The sequence below is a fragment of the Coenobita brevimanus genome, chromosome 40, assembly GCF_032717465.1.
Source record: "Coenobita brevimanus isolate Jiangsu-jjx chromosome 40, ASM3271746v2, whole genome shotgun sequence".
Lineage (NCBI taxonomy): Eukaryota > Metazoa > Arthropoda > Malacostraca > Decapoda > Coenobitidae > Coenobita > Coenobita brevimanus.
In genome coordinates, this window is record NC_136993.1 from 20,443,145 (window position 1) to 20,467,522 (window position 24,378).

General features: G+C 40.8%; 1 protein-coding gene across 1 annotated transcript in view; it reads left to right on the top strand.

The window, feature by feature from the left end:
- LOC145396980 (glutamate receptor ionotropic, delta-1-like) overlaps positions 1-19,238 on the top strand; it is a 159,733-nt gene extending 140,495 nt beyond the window's left edge. Inside the window, exon 5 of the mRNA XM_080270209.1 lies at positions 19,068-19,238. Within this exon, the coding sequence (XP_080126335.1) occupies positions 19,068-19,238 (171 nt within the window). The remainder of the gene's footprint in view (positions 1-19,067) is intronic.
- Positions 19,239-24,378: the final 5,140 nt, after the last annotated feature.

Genomic DNA, 24,378 nt, shown 5'->3' on the forward strand with positions numbered 1-24,378 from the left:
TATTGTCATGTAATGTATTGTAATGTAATGTAATGTAATGTCATAATGTCAGATCCAAAATGGCTGAATGCAACTTTTTCAAGATCTGTCTGTTGGAAAATGTGCTCCAGCAATCGAGAAAGCCTTACCTATTGAATGAAATTTTGCAGGTAGTAATTCTTCATTTAAATCTGAGAACTTACAAGGTTGATTGATTGATTGATTGTAGTAGAAACTGGCGGCGCAACTGCTAAGGTCATATGCCGCCGGACAACAAGCTAAAACACATGGCAAATAAATTGTGCATAGGTAATAATATTTTCTAGAAATAATACACTGAAAATAATAAAAGAATAGTTAAAAGTGAAAACAATTTCTTATAAAAGTGGAAGGAGGCCCGCCTCCTGAAGAAAACCAAAAACATCAGTAAAAACGCTATGGGCTCCACCAAGCATCGAGGAGAGACAGTAGGCACCATCTACCCCTGTATTCTTATGGAGGAATCTCCGACGCAGGTCCCCCAAACTTGGACACTCGACCAGCAAGTGATGGACAGTAAGGGGAACAAAGCAATCATCACAGTACGGTTGAATCTCGCCACTCATCAGGAACCCATGTGTAAGCCGAGAGTGCCCAATGCGAAGCCTAGCAAGAGCTACCTCAATCGCCGAGGCATGGAAGGGAGAACCCTTGGCACAACCACTCTCTGGAAGACCTCTTTCAGCTTATTATGAGCAACACCATCCCAGCGTCTCTGCCAACACACATGCATTCTGTCCCGCAAGTAAGGTGTTAGATCAGATGCAGGAAGCGGATATTCTGTTGGGGGCTGTTGAGTAGCCGCAGCCTTGGCCAATGCATCCGCAGTCTCATTGCCCACCACACCAACATGTGCGGGAACCCAGCAAAAATCCACTCTCTTTCCCCGACGACGAATGAGGAACAGCCACTCCAAAATAGCTAAAACTAAGGGATGGGAAGAGTTAAAAGAGTCCAGTGCCAAAAGCGCCCCTTGAGAGTCGCTAAAAATAGTAAAATAATTGTCAGGATGAACAAACACCAACTTCAAGGCTAAAATGATGGCAGACAACTCCGCAGTAAAAACTGAGGCAACCAAAGGAAGACTACCTCCATGGCTAAAATTGGGAAATACCACTCCATAACCAACACCTGATGCGGATTTAGAGCCATCAGTATACGCAGGCACAGAACCACCATGACTAGAAGAATGTTCTAAAAATAACCTTAAAAGACAATGAGGAGCGACAAAATCCTTTGAACCTGCAATAGGCCTGCAGAAAGTCACCTTGGGCAATATCCAAGGCGCAACCCTCAGGATCCGAACAGGACTGGCAAGTACTGCCGACAAACCAAACCCCTCCATTATATCCTGAACCCTATAGCCAAATGAACGAGGCATGCGAGGGTGTCTACTATAACACAAAAGACAAGACTGTTTCGTCACACCCTCACAGACAAGTGAGTCTGGAAGGTGACGAATCCGGAGCCAGCACCGTACTGCAACAGACTGACGCAGTATATCTAAGGGAGGCACACCAGCTTCCACCAATAAGCTGGGAATTGGAGAGGACCAAAAAGCCCCAGTTGCAAGACGAAGACCAGTAGGATAGACAGCATCTAGAGTTTTTAGTCTTGATTCTGTGGCAGAGGAATATACCTCGCAGCCATATGACAGCTTAGAGGTTACAAATACCTGAAACAAATTCAAGAGTGTCCTTCGATCAGCACCCCAAGAGGTATGGGACAGAACCCTCAATAGATTGAGAGCCTTCATACATGATGTTTTAAGATTTGCCAAGTGTGAGACCCATGTCAAATGACAATCAAAAGTCAGGCCCAAAAATTTCGTCTCTGTCACATAACAGAGTCTCCTGCCACAAAGCTGGAGATCAGGGTCCGGGTGTACCCCTCTCATCCCACAGAAGTGCATAGCCACAGTCTTTGAAGGGGAAAACCGAAAACCCTTGGAAGTGGCCCAGGCAGAAATCTTGTCCAAGGCAAGTTGCATCCACCGCTCAGTAGCAGACATGCGGGAGCCAGAAAACCATATAGCTAAGTCATCCACATAAAGGGATGAGGATACCCCAGCAGGCACAGTGTCAATAATACCATTAATGGCCACTGCAAACAGGGAAACACTTAAGACACTCCACTGCGGGACACCTTCCTCCTGGCACAGTGGCGCAGAGAGGACCCGAAATACACGATCAGTCAAGAAGTCTCCAAGCAACACAGGCAGGCGACCACGTAAACCAAAGGCATGAAGTTGTTGGAGGATGCCATGGCACCAGGCAGTGTCATAAGCCTTCTCAAGGTCAAAAAACACAGCCACAAGATGTTGCTTGGAGGCAAAAGCTTCACAGATTGACGCCTCAAGCCTGATAAGGCTGTCTGAAGTGCACCGTAATTTACAGAAACCACTCGATGACGGAGACAGAGAGCAACCCTTCTCCAGAAACCACATAAGCCTGACATTGACCATCTTTTCGAACAGCTTGCACACACATGATGTTAAAGTGATAGGGTGATAGTTGGAGACTTGGGAATGGTCTTTACCAGGCTTGGGAAAGGGGAGGACAATATCCAACTTCCAATTCCTCGGAATAAAGCCCTCACTCCAAACCCTGTTAAAAAGGTCCAATAAAAACTGAAGTGAATCAGTCGGAAGATGACGCAGCATAGCGTATGGAATATCGTCAGGCACAGGAGCAGTGTCACGACACTCTGAAAGGGCAGCACGTAGCTCACAGAGGCTGAAATCTAAATTATACAGCTCTCCGCCACGAGAGCGAAAGTCAAGACCCAGCCTCTCCTGATTCCTACGAAAGGTGGCAAATGGCTGAGAAGGATCCTTTTTGGAGACAGCGTAAAACTGATCTGCAAAAGCAGAGGCTACCGCATCTGGTGCAGACACAAGTTCTCCATGAAGGCGCAACACCGGAGGGGAGGGGGGCGAGAACCTACCAGAAATCTTGCGCACCTTTTTCCACACCACAGACATTGAAGTTGAAGATGTAATTGTAGAAACATACGACCTCCACGAGTTACGGCGAGCATTCTTCATGACCCATCTATAGCGAGCACGTGCTTTGCGAAACTGTATTTTTAGAAAATCAACATTACGATTGGCAAAATACCGACGAGCAGCTGCTTTGTAAGTTCCCTTTGCTATGGAGCAGTAGTCATTCCACCATGGCACAGGTCTCCGGGAAAAAACACCAGAAGTCCATGGGATAGAATGAACCCCTCCTGAGAAAATGGTCTTAGTAAAATAACATTCGGCATCACCGATAGTTGAAAAATCAGTAACCCGTTGGCAAATACACATAGTTCCTCAAAGAGAGACCAATCAGCCCTGTCCAGACACCAGCGTGACAGACGGGCTACAGGAACAGAGCGAGCAGGCTGGACCACTACAGGATAATGGTCACTACCATGTAGATCATCCAAACCCTCCCAAGAAAAATTAAGGGCACAGTTAGAGGAGGAGATGGTAAGGTCAATGACAGAATACGTGCCAGTCTGAACATGAAAATGGGTCGGCCTTCCATCTTTTAGGACAACCAAATCTAAATCCCCAACCAAAGAGGCAAGAAGATCATCCCAGGGATTTGAAAGTGAGTCACCCCACAAAGGATGGCGGCCATTAAGGTCACCAAGGAGTAGGAGAGGGGGTGGAAGTTGGCTGATAAGGGTTTCTAGATCAGCACGTATAACAGGAACGGAAGGTGGAAGGTACAGACAACAGATGGTATAGCACCTCCCAACGTGCATCTGTACTGCTAGAACTTGAAAGGACGACTGAATCTCAAAGGAAATAAAGGGGACATCAGAATGGCACAAAATTGCACATCCACTGATGTGACCACCAGGAGGAGATGCATGGAAGGCTTTATACCCCCTAATGGAAGGGAACTGTCTGTCCCCCACCATTGTCTCCTGAAGACACACACATAGTGGGTTCAGAGCAGAGAGTAATAACTGCAATTCCTCCCAATTTGCCATGGCACCTCTACAGTTCCACTGAAGACAGATTGGTACCGATTGAGCCATAGTGATTAGTATTAAATATTATGAACTTAGAAAGCTATGTAGCAACCTCGTTGGGAAGGGAGTGAAAGCCCTTCTTCCTAGGCATGGAGCTCTGCCTTACCAACCGAGAAGGCAATGAAGATATAGTTTCCATGGGTGGAAGTACCCGTACCCCGAGACATGTCCCACCCATCGCCAGAATGAGTCCGAACACAGAGACCTTCTTGGAAGACCCATGTGCCCCGTCTGCACACCCATATGAGGGTTCAGCTGGCACCTCAGGGCCAACTGAACCCCTCCCAACCAAATCATCCAAAGGTTGGCCGCTGGGTGACGGATCAGAGGGAGCAATCAACTGAACTCTATGAGTATCTAAAGACCCAGACCCCACCACACCTGAGGAAGAGGCAGGGATGGGAATCCTAGAAGGGCCATCATGAACACCCACAGACTTAGACGCCACCACTGGCTGGGTTGTCGAGCGAAGAGCCCCCTCAGAATCCTCATGTGGTACAGAAATTTGAACCTTAGGAGAGGAGTCACCCAAAAACTCCTCATTCCTCACTCATTTGAGGTTGGCAGATGCAACCTCCATCTCTGTACCAGACCTTAAAGCATTAGAAACTATAGTGCCACACTGTAAAGAAGAGTGAGCAACAGTAGCAGAGCGGGCAGATGGTACAGGAGCAGCAGTCGGTACGGAAGTAGCAGCTGATACAGAAGTATGAGAGACGCTGTTTTTTTTGGATATGTCAGGACAAGGATGCACAGGAAGGACATCGGGAGTTTTGGATGTGTCAAAGCAAAGTGTAGCATCGACAAGGGTGTTTGTCACAGGAGGAACCGGAGGAACTGGGATGGAGGAGGCACTCCCAGACTCTGGAAGAATAACTGCAGAGGGGACACCCCCAGAGACAGGAGGCACCTCCCTGGAGGAAGCACAACTGCTTCCAGGCTGCACTCCCTCAGTGGAACCCCCTGGCCGAGAAGGCCGGGAAGTAGAACCCCGAGAATTTGATGGGGCATTGTGTGATGGAAGGGGCACCTGCCGGGTAGCTTTATGGCGAGACAGCGCAGCAGCAAAGGTAACCCCAGGGCGAATGAACCGCTCCCTTACCCTGGCCTTTGCCTCAGAAAAGGAAATTTTCTCCTTCGTTCGGACAGAAATGATCTCGTATTCATATTTGTATACTTCGCAATCCCTTGAGGAAGCTGCATGTGCTCCTCCACAGTTCAAACATTTAGAGGGTTGAGAACAATCATCTATACCATGAGAAATTCCACCACAATTTCCACAGACCTCACGAAGGCCAGACGCTTCACGCCTGCAAGAACGGCGGACGTGACCAAATCTTTGACAATAATAGCATCTTCTAGGTCGGGGAACATAAGGTTTAACCTTTAGCTTCCACCATGCAGCAGTGATAACCTTCGGCAAGGTAAGATGGTCAAATGTCAAGATAAGAGTGGGCTTGGGGGTTAAAACCCCATCAGCCTTCTTCATAATTCTCTGTACTCCTACAACACCCTGAGGAGCCAGCCCCTCTAAGAGGGAAGAATCAGAATACGAGATCAAGTCACGAGAATACACAACCCCTCGGGACTGATTTAGGACCAAGTGACGCGAGACAGATACAGGATAATCAGCAACCATAGTTAGGGACTGGATGCGTGAACTCTCCTCTTCATTCTTGGCTTCTAGCAATAGAGAACCATCACCCTACAAAGAAACCTTGGGGGCAAATCCACATGCTGTAACCAGACCACTGTGAATCTTAAAACAGTTCAGGTTCCGGAAGGAAGTACCATCATTCATTTTGAGGACTATATACTTTGTGTAGGAGTGTTTCACAAAGACACCAGGTAATAACTCGATGCAGGGAACATCCAAAGTCGCAGTTTTGGCAGACGACCCGGAGGGTACAGGGTTGTTGGCCAGAGAGTGACCACTTGATGCTGACTCATGTGGGTAGTCACCGACCACGCGAATGGTTAACCCCTACACCGCGGGCTTGTTTACCAATGACTTGCGTGTGCCGCGGGGTTATTTGGGCTCCGACAGACTCTCAAAAAATATTTGCCAAAAATCAGTTATTAGTCCTAGAATAATAAAATTACATATGCTTATGGCACATACCTTCAGCTTTCTCCTGGAATGATTGTTGAGCCTTCGTCGTTACCGTAGGACTTGTGGAGACCTCTGAAGTAGGGTAACGAAGTCTCCACTTTACACTTCCCGACAACCCGTAATATGATTACCACAGCCAGGTACAAACACTATAAACACTATTCTACAATTTTCAAGTAGTTTGGGATCCATACTCAAAAAAAAAAACACTGTGAAAGCAATGGAAATTACGAGCGCGTCTGATCGTCGCACTGGCACTAGTTCGCTCATGGTAGTCTGTCATTTATTATTCATAAAACCCCTCACACTTTATATTTCTATTACTATATAACGCTTATATATATCTACAGTCTTTATCCATAAGTTTCCTTCAGTAGTATTAGTTTATTGTCACTGTAGGGATTCAATTTCTTTCAGTAAAATACGTAGCATTCACTTTCTCGTCCTGTATACTGGCACTGAGAGTGAATGTCACTTTCATCTTCACTCTCATAACTCATAGCATTCAGACATGCTAGAGTGAAACTTTCACTTTCATTACTCCTAGTATATATACTCGTATTCTTATAATACTACTCATTTACATTTCTATTTACGTTCTCTATTTTATTTACGTTATTTACATTTCTATTTTATTTACTCTGTGTTGTGCACTGTCACTTGAAATAACTTATAAAACTATTTTCCATTGTTCACGTATATTTACATTCATTACTTTCACTTGCTGTTTACACATTATTTACACATTATTTACAATTCCACTTGCACTGTTTTACTCAATAGAAAGATCGTAGTCACTCTTTTATCAATTGTCAGCCCTTTACCTCTTTCCACACGAGGTTTAGTAGGGGGTAAAGGTCACAGGGCCCTTGCATGGGGGTGAAAAAAGGCCCTGAAGTCAGCAAGAGGATGAGCCGTACCTCCTCTTCGGAATCTGAGAGAGAACTGCTAGGAGGGCCGGCCCGGGTTGAGAGGCCTACTTGAGGGTTATTCAGCACTACCAACGTAGCTCTTGAAACAGCTAAGCCTAGCACTGATATGATTGGCAGGAAATCTAGACAATACATTATAAATTTGGTAGTTCCAGGTGAATGTAAATATCATTTAGGCTTCTCCCTTCCCTTCTTACATGTATATTTATTACGAAAATAGATTAGAGGCCTACTTAGGAGATATATAATCAGAGCTACCAATGTTAAATCTTGAAACAGCTTTGTGTAGCACTGATATGATTGGCAGGAAATCTAGACAATACATTATAAATTAGGTAGTTCCAGGTGAATGTAAATATCACTTAGGCTTCTCCCTTCTCTCCTTACATGTATATTTATTACGAAAATAGATTATACGGCATATTTCAAGGGGAAAAAAACAGCGAAAATTAGCAAACGAGTGCACGTGAGGTGTTGTCAGGTGATAATTAGCCAATTCCAGGTGTATGGCACTCTCACTTACCTGATTTCTTTCTTGTATATATTATTTGGTATAAGAATACGACATAGGGCTTATTTCAATGGATGAAATCAGTGAAAAATTCCAGGGAAGATTTACTTAGCGTAGCATGGCCGGGCAGGCGAGAGGATAGGGTAATGGAGGGGGGGTAGGGAGGGGAGTCAAGAACGGGGAGAAATGGCTAAATTGTCAACAATGGATGGGAGTACAGATGAGATTAGGAGTGCTGACTAGTGTTGGACATTGTCAGTACTGATAGATGATACAAGCCCCCACTTGAAAGCCCGGGTGAATTCAAAATAACACAGAATCACAAAAGCGACGCCCCGCGGTATGATCCCTTGCTCCCAAGCGTCACGAAAGTGACGCCCCGCGGTTAAGGGGTTAAGGAAATGTCTGGTGTATCCATATAGACATTGATGAACATAAATTGGTACCAGCAGCCAAGGGAAACCGCCTACCAGGGAGTGTGGGGACCGAGCGCAGTCTGATGGGAGCGGGGTACCTCGTCCCCAGAGGATGTCCCAAAAAGGGCACCCCGTGATACGAAAGTTTGCTCCCATCAGTGCAAAGAACCCCTTCCCCAACACCCCCCAGCCCAGACACCCAACCAACCAACTCAGGACAGCACTGACGCGATCCCTCTGGAGGGCGGAACCGATGACCCATACAGGTAACCTACGTTTCGGGCAGCGCTTAGTCAGACCCCTCACCCACAACCCTACCCGCATGGGAGACCCTGCCAGATGTCGTTACATCCATGGGCAGGCTTGTGGGATCACCGGAGCACGCAAGCCCCCCCACCACGACAAGGTGGCTGCCCACGGGGGGGAGAACTTACAAGGTATCTACCTAAAAATAATAATAATAATAATCACCAATGAACACCATTTAATCTGGCACTGACTAAGATTTAGCACACTTTTTGTTTCTCTTACTTCCAAGAAACAAAACAATATATCTATCCTACGAAAAATGGAACTTTCTGAGCGAATCAGGGAAACAAATATTATCAGCCATTCCCTACTTTTTTTTTTTTTTTACGTGAATACTTTGTGTTGCCCCTTGCTGCTGCAAGAAGCCTTTTATCTTACTCTATAGTTGTGAGAAAGTCAGCACACCTCTGCTCGAAGTTTAGGGTTACTGGAGTCTGTGGGTAGGGGGAAAGTATGACGGTCGGGTCGACACTCAACAGACCTCTCGTCGCACATGTTATGTGGCGTACTTCACACGTACCGAAGAATGACCCTGATTGATTGGTAATATATATTGTTGTTGATAAAAGCATAATTTTACAGTTTGGTTTTATGACTGACCGAAAAATGCGCTCACTGTAGTTTTAAAATACTGACGTTCATCAGCTTGACCATTCAGACAGCTAAATACGGAACAAATGGCGTTCCGTATAAGTTCAAAACGGAACGCAACACCTCACTCTCCAATACGGAAAGAATCCGTATTTTAAGGAACGGGTGGCAACCCTAGCAATATTCCAGTTGAGAATGCATATGACTCTTGTAAATAACAGGTAACTACTCATTAGTGGGGAATTTAGTGATTCTGTAAATAATCCAAGTCTCCTTGAATCAGTTTTGGCAAGTGCTCTAACATAAGAGGTCCAGCTAAGGGAGTTGTTAAGTCAAACAGTATGAATGTCAATACATTTAGATGTTGGAATATTAGCTGCGTTGAAGGTAATATATGAATCAGGCAGTATATGTCTATTAGTAAACTGTATATATTTGGTTTTCCTAACATTAAATGAGACAATGTTATTTTGTCTCCTTCCAATGATCTTAGGTAAGTCTTGATTATTGGAGATTGCTGCACTGAGATGTAAGTTAGAGGTATAAAACTTTGTGAATGGGTGTCTAAGTGTGAAGGAGCTGTGAAGGATTGAGTCATCAGCATATCAGCAACTGGGATTATGGGTGATAGATAAGAGATCATTAATATGATGTAGGAATAGGGGTGGAGCCAGGAATAATCCTTGTGGTTCGCCGGCAGTAATCGAGTGGAAATTGGAATATACATCATCTACATTTACTATTATCTGTGTCCCACTGAGATTTAGGAAATTAGTGGAACATAATGTGATAGGCCATAGCAAGGGAATTTGGATTGCAGAGAATGGTGCCACACTATCAAAAACCTTAAAAATATCAGGAGCTACTGCTTGGGTTTCTCTGTACTGGTCAGTTGACTGATGGATGGCATGAGTCAAGAGATTGGGTATATCAACAATGGATGTTTCGTGGCAAAACCCATACTGCCTTTCAATAATTAAGTGTTTGGAGTCCAGTTGTTACACAATGTGTTTATTAATTATAGTCTCAATTACTTTACCAGGGGAAGATGTAACAGCTATTGGTCTATAATCAAAGAGGCCAACAGAACTTCCTTTCTTCGGAACTGGGTGTATATTGGTTTCTTTCCAAGAATTAGGGAATGAAATAGAGCGTAATACTTTCCATACTATGCAAAGTCTGACTAAATTAGGTAAAACTGGAGTAAGTTCTGGGGAACACTTTTTCAAAACCGTTAGAGATATTCCATCTTTGTTGGTTGGTTAATTGTCCGGGATGGATTTTGCGTATCTTAAGTGGTGCAAGGTCGGGAAAGTTAAGTTCTAAAGAAAGTACAGGGGCGTTCTGACTAACTTTCTCTAAGGTAGAATTTCTGGCAAACGTGCTGGCAAGGATGTTTGCCTTTCCACGTCGATCATTTATATTATTTCCATCTGAGAATTTCAATGGGGGAATTGTGATGCCTTGTTATTGTTAAAAGAACTGAAAGTTGACCATAATATTGAATTGTCATTAGGACTTTGCACTAGTTTGGATGGTTGGTTATTTACTGCTTTTGCATGGTTTCTAGCAAATTTATATTGACAGGGATGCAGATTTTTTAAAGTTATATGCTAAGGACTTTGGAGTCGCTGCTGTCAAATCATCTGGGGGAATCTGATCTCATAGTAAACTGTTGACTGGGTATGAGCAATTCCTTACCAGCTTGTATTAAGTCATTAATGTGGGACTGGGGAATTGGCGTCACTGGAGAAGAAAGATTGCCATGGAATATCAGCAAGATACCAGTTTCTAAGTCCATCCCACTCTGCTCTATTCAAGTGCCATCTGGTCACCCTGACTGGTTCAAAACGGGTAGGTTTGGGGCAACAACTGACTAATCAGGCTTTGATATGATTGTCTTTGTAGGATCCAAGTGGTGACAGTACTTCTATTCTATATTGATCTGGGTTATTTGTCAAGAATAGGTCCAAGAGAAAGGCGTTATCGTCAGGATTGTCTGGTATTTTGGGTGGTTGTTTTACCAACTGCTTGAGATTAAACAATTCTGCAAACAGCTCGCATTTTAAACCAGTGTCGTCAGTCCTGGCGTAATGCAAAAACCGTTCTACATTATGGATGTTACAATCACCCAAAACGGTAATTTCAGTGGTAAGGAAAAGGTTAGGGTTGGTAAATTGTTTGGATATGGTGTCAAATACGCTGGGTTTTGAAGAAGCATCGGAGGTTGATGAAGTCATACAGCTATATTTGGTAATATTTAGGTAACAGATTTGCTCACTTGATTTGGAGTTATCTTCGTGACAGATAGACACACACAGACACAGACAAAGATGCAGGAGATTACATGATCGCCTTGCTAGGTGGGCAATATTAACACACAGGTCTTATGCACTCCTCAACTACACTCATTTTATACATTTCACAATGCCCTTCAACATCCCGTTCTCTTACCAGACTCAGCAACCTGCTGGAATGTTGGAATCTCTTCAGTGGCTCATCTGTTTCCACGAGCACTACAATCCATTCCCTTCACTCACCTGATACTTTCATTTTGACCTCTAACTTCCCTCCTTTCGTTTTAAAGAACATTCTTTTCTGGTCATTCACTACTTAATACTCTACAGTCTGTTTTCTATACCATATAATGGCATCCACAAGTGGACAGCCTGAGCGCACGAGCGCTCAGAAAGTCTAACGATCTAAAAACACTTAAAACAACATAGGCAAAAGTTTATTCAGTGTTCGTCAAAAAAAAAAAAAAAAAAAATACTCTGACAAGCAACTGATTCATACATTTGAAAGGGAAGCAGAATTTGATGAACATGAAAGAAAAATGTAGAACTGGCATTCTGTAGCCAACCCAGGAAGAAACCACTTGCATGAGAGTGCTTGAGCAACAAAAATGGGAAACATAACTTACAATGTGACAGGCTTTGCTCAAACACTCCCACGCTCAGCAATCGTTAGGGCCTTCCATGCTCCCTTGGCTGCAAGTCTGTTTTGTTCTCAATCACATATTTTATTCAGAGCAAGACAAGCTATCAGCCATTGCTGCTATTTTAGTTCACTAGCAGTTTTGCACCAGACAACCTATTACTTTCATCGTTTTAGTTTAGCTTTGAACATTTTATGAAAAAAATTTCATGAGAGCCTTGACACGTTTTCATAAGGAAAGAACACCAATTTTTATATTATTTTATTTTATTTATTTACTTTTTTCATATGCTCACAGCAATGTATGTCATACTATTTACAAACTCTGTTTTAAGTTATACTGAGGTTTCCCACATGCTTGTTGATTTTTGGAGTACGGTGAACACATTGCCATGCCATCAGCAGAGGACAGTACCGTTTCTGATGGAGGGTGAATTGGCATGTCGTCAAGAAAAGACTTAAAAGTGAGGGTGGAAGGACGGAGCCCAGTGGGACTCAGAATCTAGTCTTATGATGCTGTAGAACATTTAGACTTATCTGTCATAGAGTAAGTTAGCCAGTCAGTTCTTACCGGTGTCTTTTATATTTGTGACTATAAGTTTGCCTCTTGAAATAGTATGATACTATATCAAATGCTTTGCTCATGTGTAATGCAGATAGTTTGGGTCACATTGGTGGTTGCATTTTGTTGAAACAATCTAGAACAAATTGGGTGAACTTGGAAAGGGGTGCTAGCTGAATGTGTAGGTCAAAATCTCCGTTGCAAGGCTGATGGTGGGATGTGAGATTAATGTCCTTTTCTGTCAGTCATTCCATGATTCCTGTACAGCATACAATACACTAATCCACTACAACCAGCCAGTAACGTTTACCTAAGTTACCCCTTACATGCATCAAAGAAGCCCTAGAGCTTTTAGTACCACATTCTGTATTTCTGCTGATGAAAAATATTGCACAAATTTTCTTTACTGTTTCCAAAGTAATGTGAGCCCATGGATGTTCAAATAAGACTTTCTTTACCACTCTTTGCTTTCTGCCATTTTACATTCCCGTTTCTCTTCTGTCTGTCTGCCGCTTTATTACCTGAACTCCTTAGCCATTCCTTCTAATTATGCTCATCTCCTTACATCCACCACTACTTTCACTTCTTTACTCCACCAAGGTGTCCCTGTAAATCCAACACCTTGCCAGTGTACACCACATACATTTTTCATACTACACACACACACACACACACACACACACACGTAGAGGGATTCAACCGAGTAGGACGTGCGACATCGGCGCTCCGTACCGAATCAACACGGCCAGTGGCATTACCTAAATTAGTATCTTTGCATGAGTCAAGCTCTGTACTAGGTTAGACTAAATGATTTTTCATTGTTAAAAGGAAAAAAAATAATACGTGTAAACAAGACTTGTTCAAACAGGAAAGTAAAACAAGACAAAAGAATAATGTTGAGTCATCTGAGGTTTGTTTAGACTACAACAACACGGGGATTGTAAGTATATACTTTGCACTTTTAGTATTGCAAAATGGATACATACTTTAGTAAAGCAAATTTGGAAAAGAAAAGGGATAAAAGTAAAAAGCAAAATGATGATTTCTACCAGGAACTGGTTGAAGTGGAGACTCACAATAGACTGGTTGAACGTGTAAACAAACTAGAAATGGCTTTCAAAAATGAAATTGATGAAATAAAGAAGCAGATGCACTTGCAAAAGGAAGAAATAGAAAAACTAGGAAGGGAGGCCAATAAGAAAGACACAACCATCAATGAACTAACAGTGGAATTGAGTACCCTTTGGAAGAAAGTGAGTGAAATGGCAAGTACAGTAGTCAATCACGAGAGTGTTATGGAAGATTTAAAAAATGACACAGAGACAATTAGGCAAGTAAGCAGTCTTACTGACCAGAGCAGTGATATTGGGTTGAAGATAACACAGGTGAATGAAGCTGTGCAAAGCTACAAAAATGATGTGGAAACCACGTATGCTGAAATGGTGAAAGTAAAGAAAGACTTAGAAACAAAGGTGGAGGAAAAAAGCATTAAAAAGGAAGTGAAAAGAATAATCCAAAACAATCCAAAGTTAGTCAGAGATTCAGTAGATATAAACAAATCTATAGTAATCACTGGTATAGAAGAGGAAGAAGTAAAAAACAAGATCACAAGAGACAAAAAGGAGATGGCAAATGTAATGAGCTTACTGAAGGAAGTATCAGAGGAAATCTGTAGTAAAGACATAGAGGAACACAAAAGGTTAGGGAAATATGAGAAAAGCAAGACAAGACCTCTAAAGGTGACTTTCCAGAGTGTAAACATTGTGGAAGAGATACTAAAAAATGCAAAGAATCTTATGGAAAAAGAGGAGTTCAAAAATATATGGATAAAAAGATGCCTAACACAAGAGGAACTGGAATTACTGAAAGAGAAAAGGGAGGAAGCAAAAACAAAAAATGAGGGAACATCGGAAGAGGAGAAGAAAAAGTCTTTTTTTACAAAGTAATGGGATTGCAGGTACGAAAGTGGTACACAAACAGGATGGAATAATAAGGAGGAAGGTAGTAGAACCATGTCATGACAAGTATATAAACAAGAAGATAAAGTTGATGTACTCAAATGTGGATGGGATGGTATCTAAATTACTAGAGATGAATGATTATGTCAGAGAAAATGAATCACAAATAATATGCCTAACTGAAACAAAATTAACACCAAGGATATCCAATGACATACTAAACTTAGAGGAATACAATATATGGAGAAGAGACAGAAATTTAGAAAAAGGAGGAGGAATTATATTATTATCTAAGAAAAATCTAAAAGTCAATGAAATAAAACTAGATATACCATCACAAGTAGAACTGATTGCAGTAGAGATCAACACATCTGAAGGTAAAGTAATTGTAGCCAATTTGTACATGCCACCCAGATCAAACACATGAGAAAGAGATGAATATGAGGACCTGGCAGAGAGTACAATTCAGAGTTTAAGATCATTGCTACATAAAATGGAAGAGAAATCAGAAAGAATTATACTAACTGGGGATTTAAATACAAATATAAATTGGAATACTCTAGATATAATTAGCCAAGAAACCTGTTGGGACCAAAAGCTCCTGGATCTCGTACAAGAGTTCTTCCTAACGCAACATGTGAGGGAAGCCACCAGAAAAAGAGGACTTGATGTACCTTCAGTGCTAGATCTAATATTTATTGGCAAGAAAATGATATTGACAGTTTAATATATCACCCTCCACTCGGCAAAAGCGATCATGCAGTACTAAATTATAACTTCAGGATAGCATATGACATAGTAAACAGCAATGACAGTTACAAAAAGAGCCTAAACTATAAAAAGGGAAATTATCAAGACCTAAAGAAGTATTTCTTAGAAGTTGATTGGGAAAATGAGCTTAGAGGACAAGATTTAAATGCTGTATATAAAAAATTCTGTGAATTTTATGAAATAGGAGTCCAGAAGGACATCCCACAGCACAAACAAGCAGATAAGAAAATACAGAAATGGTTCAATACAGAATGTAAAAAATCAAAAGAAAGAAGAGATTTTTTGTGGAATAGATACAGAAGACATAACAGTGAAAGGGTGTATAATAATTACAAACAGGCAAGAAGCGATTATACAAGAATAAGGAGGGAAGCCCAAAAACAGTTTGAGGAGGATATATTAAATAAAAGTAGTGATCAACCAAAGCTGTTTTACAGCTATATCAGAAGCAAAACCAAAGTAAAAGATATAATACAATCAATTACGGACGAGGGAATCACTTATACACAAGAGAAGGATATTAGTGAAGCACTAAATAAGAATTTCCAATTAGTTTTTACAGAAGAAAAAAATTTCGAGAGGGACTATGTGGAACATGCATGTCCACACATACTACCAGATATACAAATAGCAGAAAAAGTAATACAGGAGGAGTTAAGTAGATTAGACAGAGGAAAAGCAAGTGGTCCTGATGAAATTTCATGTTGGGTACTACGAGAATGTGCAAAGGAGTTAAGTAAACCATTAGTTTTAATTTTCAAGAAATCCTTGAGTCAAGGTAAACTACCTGATATTTGAAAAAAAGCAAATATTGTCCCCTTATTCAAGAAAGGAAATAGACAAAATCCACTCAACTACCGACCAGTATCACTGACCAGTGTTGTAAGCAAGGTATTAGAAAAGCTTATAAGAAAAGCTTGGGTAAACCATCTAGAACACAGTATGATAACAGAAAGACAATTTGGTTTCAGAAAAGGAAAATCATGTGTTACTAATCTGCTGAGCTACTATGACAGAGTAACAAACACAATACAGGAAAGGGAAGGATGGGTGGACAGTATCTATTTAGATTTCAAGAAAGCTTTTGACACAGTACCACACCAAAGACTTTTATGGAAACTGTACCATCAAGGAGGAATTCGAGGCAAACTGTTTTGTTGGATGCAAGGCTTTCTCATAAAAAGAGAAATGAGAACAGTACTAAGAGGAAACTACTCATCATGGAAAGAAGTGACTAGTGGAGTACCACATGGTTCAGTGCTGGCACCAATCATGTTTTTAGTGTATATAAATGATATAAACAGTAACACTGGAAATGAGAGCTATCTGAATATGTTTGCAGATGATGCAAAAATACAAAGGAGAATTACTAACACAGACTCTTGTAAAGAGCTACAAGAAGAATTAAATAAACTTCATGAATGGAGTAATACATGGCAAATGGAATTCAATGTGGACAAGTGTCATGTAATCAAGTTTGGTAAAAGTGGAAAAAGACCTGTTTGGGATTATAAGTTAGGAAAGAAAACCCTATACACATCAGAAAGAGAGAAAGACCTAGGTGTGATCATGAATAACAGACTATCTCCAGCTGACCACATCAGCGAGAAGGTACGGAACATGTATACACTGCTTGCAAATATGAGAATAGCATTCACATACATAAATGAAGACATGCTAAGAAGGATAATAACATCATTCATTAGACCAACCCTGGAATATGCATCAGTAGTCTGGAGTCCTCATCTCAAAAAGCACATAGACAAGATTGAAAAAGTTCAAAGGGCTGCTGCAAGATGGATACCAAGCTTAAGGGACCTAAGCTACGAAGAAAGACTAAATAAACTGAATCTACCAACACTACAGGAGGGAAGGAAAAGAGGTGACATGATAATGCTATATAAGTGCATATCAGGGAAGGAGAAAATAGACATAAATGATTACTTAACACATGGAGAAGCATCAGCAAGAGGACGCTGCAAAAAACTGCATAAGAAGAGAGGTGATAAAGACGTAAGGAAATTCAGTTTCCCAAACAGAGCAATTGACCAATGGAATGGACTACCGAATGAAATAGTGTGTGCCAAAACAATTCACAAATTTAAGGATATGTACAATAAATATGGTTTAAGACACGGGACAGTACGAGCTTGGCTCATTCCTGCAAAGATACAATTAGGTAAGAACACACACACACACACACACACACACACACACACACACACACACACACATACTACCTCCCTTAATAGTGTTCATATATCTCCATTATGCTAAACTTACCTACACTGTGCTTACTGTTATGTCCCCGTCCCACACTGCCACAGGCTTCAACAATAGTGGTTCAGTATAGGAAGACCGTTGCCCAGTGAGTTGTTCTACCTATGGTCAGCCTTTCGGTGTGCAACAACAGGATCGGCTCAGGCGTGGGAAATAAACATTGGCTTCTCAAGATCGCCGTCTTTATTCACCAGATGATTACACTTACTGCTTGCTGACTACACGTCACTGTTTTCACACGTACCGGAGCTATACAATCTTCACAAAATGCACAGACTCTGAACTAAACTCAGACTGAACTGAAACTCCTCTAGTCCCTTCCCCATCCTTATATAAGCTTCCAGTATACTAGAATGATCTACTACATTCTCGGAGAAGCAACAGTTACCAGCTCGGAGACATCCAAAATATCCATAGTTTTCTTACACTGAGTAACACTAAATTCTTTAGTATACACAACTGAAATAAAAAAATTACATTATCTTCATTAGACAGTTGGACACGAATGTGATGAGAGTTTGTTGCTGGACGGGTGCTACACACCCACCGTAGTGGTGGAGGGATATAAGCAGACAGTTCAGAGGAACAGTGACCAGTGAAGAAACGATAGAAAAGAGATAAAGATGCAACAGTACGGCAAAGAGATAGGGGTTGAAGGGAGCCAGTAAGAGGAGGAGAGGTGATGAGACGAGAAACCTTTGACTCCACCTTAATGAGAAGAGCTGTATGTGGGGAGCCTCACCACACATGAGAGTTGTACTTTATGCAGGGGCGAAAATAACCCTTGCATAAAGTAGACAACTGTGCATGGGTTAAGAAAGCACGTAGTTGGCTTAGCACACCCAGTTTCTTGGAAGTAGATTTTACAGGAGAGGTAATATGAACTTTCCAAGATGAATCCTGAGAGAATGAAACCCCAAGTATGTTCAAAGATGATGTAGGATTGAGTTGGATATTGTTTATAATTAAAGAATCTTCCTGCTTTCTAAATAAAACTCATATCTTTGATAAAACTACATAGTGATCTGATGACAAACCTTCATTCATCAAATTTTCATAATATTCGTATCTAACACCTCTTTCATCAATTGCTTACTCACGTACACTGAATCAGTCATTGCCTTTTACTCTACACTCTACCTTCCATTCTTTTTTCAATCCTTAATTCATAATTGTGTATCCATTTGTGATTAAAGAGGTATTCGTCAAAGCCAGTCACCCCTCAGCATATGTCCAGCAATGTATGTTCTCATTCTAATTCACCCGTGATGCTTGAAGGCACTAAGTACCCCTTCCTATCTTATACTCTCTACTTTTGAAATCAATCGCCATTTAGAATCACCCTCTCACTTACACAAAACTATCCAGACACACTTCGATATCCATCCAAACCTCTCTTTTCACTCATGCTTCCCTGTCATCTGTTGCAGGATTCGTAAAGACAAGCACACCCATTTGTACTCCCACTTAATTCTTAACGCAGGTACTACTCATTTCCATCCTTCCATAACCTTAAAATTTTTTTCCAGCTTCTTAATACCTTTATATATATATATATATATATATATATATATATATATATATATATATATATATATATATATATATATATATATATATATTGATGCTCATACTCGTAGGTGAACTGCATCATGCTGAGGGTACCTCCACCAGAGCCACGCTGGCAGGCTCTCTTGTGGCCCTTCAGACAGTACACATGGTTCGCCTTGACAGTGGGACTTCTGCTCAGCGGGCCACTTCTCTACTGCATGGGTCAATGCTCTGCCCAGAGGTACAAATGTTTCATGTAATTTATTTGAGACAATTGCACAATTATCACACATTTTCTGACTTCGTCAGGAACTTAAAAGAGCCATGAACCATCGTAAAAAAATCCAGAGACTCCGACTTAAGACATTACATATTACTTGAAAGAGGGCATATTAAAAAAAAAAAAAAAAAACGAAAGAAATGGTGACAGTAAGATGCCTTTTCTACATACCATTGATTTGATCCCTAAACATCAAGAGGTTTCTTCCTGGCAAACATAATCGCCTGACATTAATCAGAGTAGAACAGATAGGCAGCCTCTCAGGATTTAATGATAAAACAGAAATTACTTCATTACATATCTCACACTCTGCCACGTAATCCTCATGCATTTCAAAATCAATGGTATCATAACTGTAAAATAATATATTTATGATGAAGCATGTCCTTGCAGCCATATGAATGAATAAGTTCCATACTTTCAAATCCACCTCTGAAGCAATTTTAGAATCAACCCTGATTCTTGTGCGCTTTCCATTCTACCCTCCCTCACCAGGATGTTGCAGCCATAACTATGTTTAAGATGCTTTTGCAGCTCATCGCCACTCGCCAGACTCTTCCCTCAGTTCGTCTTCCCATTCGTTCGTTCATTTGTTCTCTGCAGGCCACAAATTTAGACAGATTTTTATTATTAACGTATTAAATCAGTCCTCTCAATATGACAGTGTTCTCTCGTCTTAGTGGTCGACATGCCCAAATCAACCCCAATGTCACAAAACCCCAATGTCACTAAACCCCCAATGGACAAGAGTATAGAGCAAACTTTTTTATATACAGCTGTATAGCCATAAATTGGTTTCACTGGAAATGCCATTCAGTATGAAGAATTTTATGTCCCTATCACAATTTTTATACAACCCACTGAAATTAGGCAAAGTGCAGAAATAAATAAATAAACAAATGCGAGCATGTTTTCCTACCTCATTAGGTGGGTGAGGTAGGAAGGGAGACACTGTATGCAAGAGGGTAGGTAGTACAGTACGCTGGTAGGTAGATAGCTAGGAAGACAGGGAGGAAGACAGACGAGTACGTAGATACGTAATATGGAAAGGAGTTTACGGTAAAACGACTGGCAGCAAATATATATATATATATATATATATATATATATATATATATATATATATATATATATATATATATATATATATATATATATATATCTATCTATATCTATATATATATATATATATATATATATATATATATATATATATAAGTAGTGATCATCAACTTGTTGTGTCAAAGATTAAATAAAACTTAAGAGAAACGTTAATGGTAATTGCACAGGAGGTAATAATTATGATCTGGATGAGCTGAGAAGTGATGAGAGCACGAAGGAAAATTTTCGGTGGGAATGTAGGAACAGGTTTGTAGTCCTGCAGACTTTGATGGAATCTGAGGACAATGATATTAATCAAATGTGGAGAGAGGTAAAAGAGGTTTTGCATGAGAGTGCTAAGGTTACTATTAAAAAAATGGGAAAAGCGAGAAGGAGAAAGTGGATGTCAGATGAAACATGAAATGCAATTCAGAAAAGGAAAGAGGCTAAGTTAGTGAAGAACAACATGTTGATGGCCAGGTTGTTGAAGTACTTAGAGCAAAGTACTGGAGTTTACATTCTGAAGTAAAAAGACTCGTTAGACGTGATAAGAGGAGACTATATGATGAAAAGGCGACAGAGACAGAAATTAAATTAAGTAAAAATGACGGTCAGAGCACAAGAGCAGCGTATCAGGCCATAAAGGAGTTAACTGGGACTGAAAAGAGAAGGAAGGAAATACCTGTACGAGATAGAAATGGTAATTTGATGACTAAAGATTTGGATATCAAAGGAAGGTGGAAAGAGCACTTTGAATCTGTTCTAAATAGACCAATCCCAGCTGAAGAGGACATTTTGCCAGCCGAGAGAGATTTGCAGATAGAAACAGGGGATATAACTTTGGAAGAGGAAGCAAAATCTATAAAGGAGTTAAAGAATTTTAAGGCCCCAGGAGAGGATGAAATATTCCCTGAAATGCTTAAGGTGGAAAATGACGAGTTGATGAATGCGCTTTTGAAACTTTTTAATGTGGCTTGGGATAATGGTGGAATTCCAGAAGAGTGGAAAAATGGAGTGATAATAAAAATACCAAAAAAGGGAGATTTAAGTGTGTGTGACAATTGGAGGGGGATAACTTTGACACCTGTAGTTGCAAAAGTCTTTTCCAAAATCTTGTTGAACAGAATAGAGCCAGTAATTGATAAAATTTTAAGAGAAGAACAAGCGGGATTTAGAAAGGGTCGAGGTTGTAATAATCAGATTTTTATTGTAAGGCATCTAATGCAACAAGCTAATGAGATGAAAATGCCACTTAGTATGTGTTTTGTGGATTTTGAAAAGGCGTTTGATAGTGTTTCGCGTGGAGCTATGTTGAAAATTATGAGATTCTATGGTATACCAGAAAAGTTTGTAAATATTATTAGAAGTCTGCATGAAGGTACTTTTTGTAAGGTAATGGTGGGTGGTTCTTTGAGTGATCCATTTCAAGTTAGGTCAGGAGTGATTCAAGAAGGAGATCTTTCGCCATTGTTGTTTGTTTTGATTATGGACTATGTTATGAAAAAGGTTGTAAGGAGAACAGGTGCAGGAATTAACTGGAAAGAAAATAAGAAGCTGATGGATTTGGACTATGCTGATGATATTGTACTGATTTGTAGAAGTATTTATGAGATGCAGAGAGTGCTTGATTGTCTGGTGGAGGAAGGAGAAAAAGTGGGATTGGTAATAAATTCTGGAAAGACTGAAATTATTAATATGAACGTGGAGAACCAAATCGATTGTGTAATTGGGAATAATGTGGTGAAGAATGTAGAAAACTTTAAATATCTGGGAACTATTGTATCATCTAATGGATCATTAAACAATGAAATTGAGGAGAGGATTAGACAGGCTTGGCGAGCTGTTGGAATGTTGAAATCTGTTTGGAATAATAATATGCTTTCGGTACATACTAAAGTGAAAATTTACAAGTCCATGGTTAGACCAATTTTAATTTACGGGCATGAGTCATGGTACAGTACAATTGCAACAGATCAGAAAGTATTAGGATTTGAGAATAAAATACTGAGAAGGATTCTTGGGGTAAATTGGCAAGACAGAGTTATAAATGCAAGAGTAAGAGATATCATGAGAGTGGAACAAGTTAATGAATATGTGAGACTGTCTCGCTGGAAGTGGCTGGGGCACATATACAGAAAAGAAGGTAGTTTAATACAGGATGTGCCAGAGTGGACTGCTAGAGGAAGAAGAGGTACAGGTAGGCCGAGGGAAACCTGGTTGAGGACAATGAAAAAAGAAGCAGGAGAGGAGTGTTGGTGCGACCTGAAGGAGATGGCAAGAGACAAATATTGGTGGAGAGAGTTCATTGAGGCCCTATGCATCCCGTGGGGTGCCACAGGAAGTGATATATATATATATATATATATATATATATATATATATATATATATATATATATATATATATATACAGTATATATATATATATATATATATATATATATATATGATGTTAGGAAGGAACCAAAGGCTAGGAGCCCGCAATAACTGTTCCTTCCAAGAGAAAAACAAAATACAAGAGAGAGCCAAATTCAAGATCCGATCATTTCGAAATGCCTGGACACACTGCGTTTGAAAGACTGGAGATCATAGCTAGCAGGAAATACAGACAGAGGGAGACAGTTCCAGAGTTGACCTGTTGTATAAATGAAGGAAAGGGAGTAAAGGTTAACTCTTGCATTAGAGAGTTGGATAGAAAATGGATGAGAGTTTGCTGCTAGACGGGTGCTCAGTGCCCATCGTAGAGGTGGAGGAATGCAAGTAGACAGTTCAGAGAAGCAGTGACCATTGAAGTAGCGATAGAAAAGATATAAAGATGAAACAGTGTGGCGATGAGACAGAGGATGAAGGGAGCCTGTAAGAGGAGGAGAGTTAATGAGATGAAAAACCTTTGACTCCACCCTATTGAGAAGAGCTGCATGTGGGGAGCCTCCCCACACATGAGAGTTGTATTCTACACAGGGACGAATAAAACCCGTGTATAGAGTCAACAATTGTGCAGGGGTAAAGAAGGAACGGAGTCGGCTTAGCACACCTAACCTCTTGGAAGCAGATTTTACAAGAGATGTAATATGATCTTTCCAAGATAAGTCCCAAGTGATTGAAACCCCAAGCATGCTCAAGGATGATGCAGGATTAAGCTGAATATTATGAAACATTAGTGGGTACACCTATGGAAGATTTTGTCAGGTTGACAAGTGTAAGAACTGAGTCCTTGATGCATTAAAAACAACAAGATTATTTTTAGCCCAGTCAGAGATACAAGCCAAGTCAGACATTAGTTTGTTGAAGTAACTGCTGAAATGGACGTTACGGGAACCGAACAGAAAGGTGAAGGGTGGAGTCATTAGGGTTCGAGTGGATAGGGTTAGATGTACAGCTTAGAAGGTCATTGATGAATAAAAGGAAGAGAGTTGGTGATAGGACAGAGCCCGGAGGAACACCATTGTTGATAGGTCTAGGAGAAGAACGATGGCCGTCTACAACAGCGGATATAGAACAACCAGAAAGGAAGCTAGAGATGAAGGCACAGACAGAAGGATAGAGACCGTAAGAGGGCAGTTTGGATATTAAAGATTTATGCCAGACTCGATTGAAAGCCTTTGAAATGTCAAGTGCAATGGCAAAGCTTTCGCCAAAGTCCCAAAAAGAGGATGACCAGGAGTCTGAAAGGAAGGTGAGAAGATTGCCAGAGGAGAGTCCTGACGGAACCCATACTGACGATCAGAAGAAGGTTGTGATAGGGAAGATGCTTTAAAATTTTCCTATCAAGAACTGACTCGAAAACTTTTGAGATACAGGATGTTAAAGCAGTTGGACGGTAGTTAGAGGGTTGGGAATGGTCACCTTTCTTTGGGACTGTCTGAATAAGAGCAAACTTCCAGCAAGAAGGAAAGGTACAAGTTGATAGACAAAGGCAAAAGCATTTACCTAGGCAGGGTGTAGGCATAGAAGCACAGTTCTGAAGACAACAGGAGGGAATCCATCAGGCCCGTATGCCTTGTTAGTTCTGACGCATGT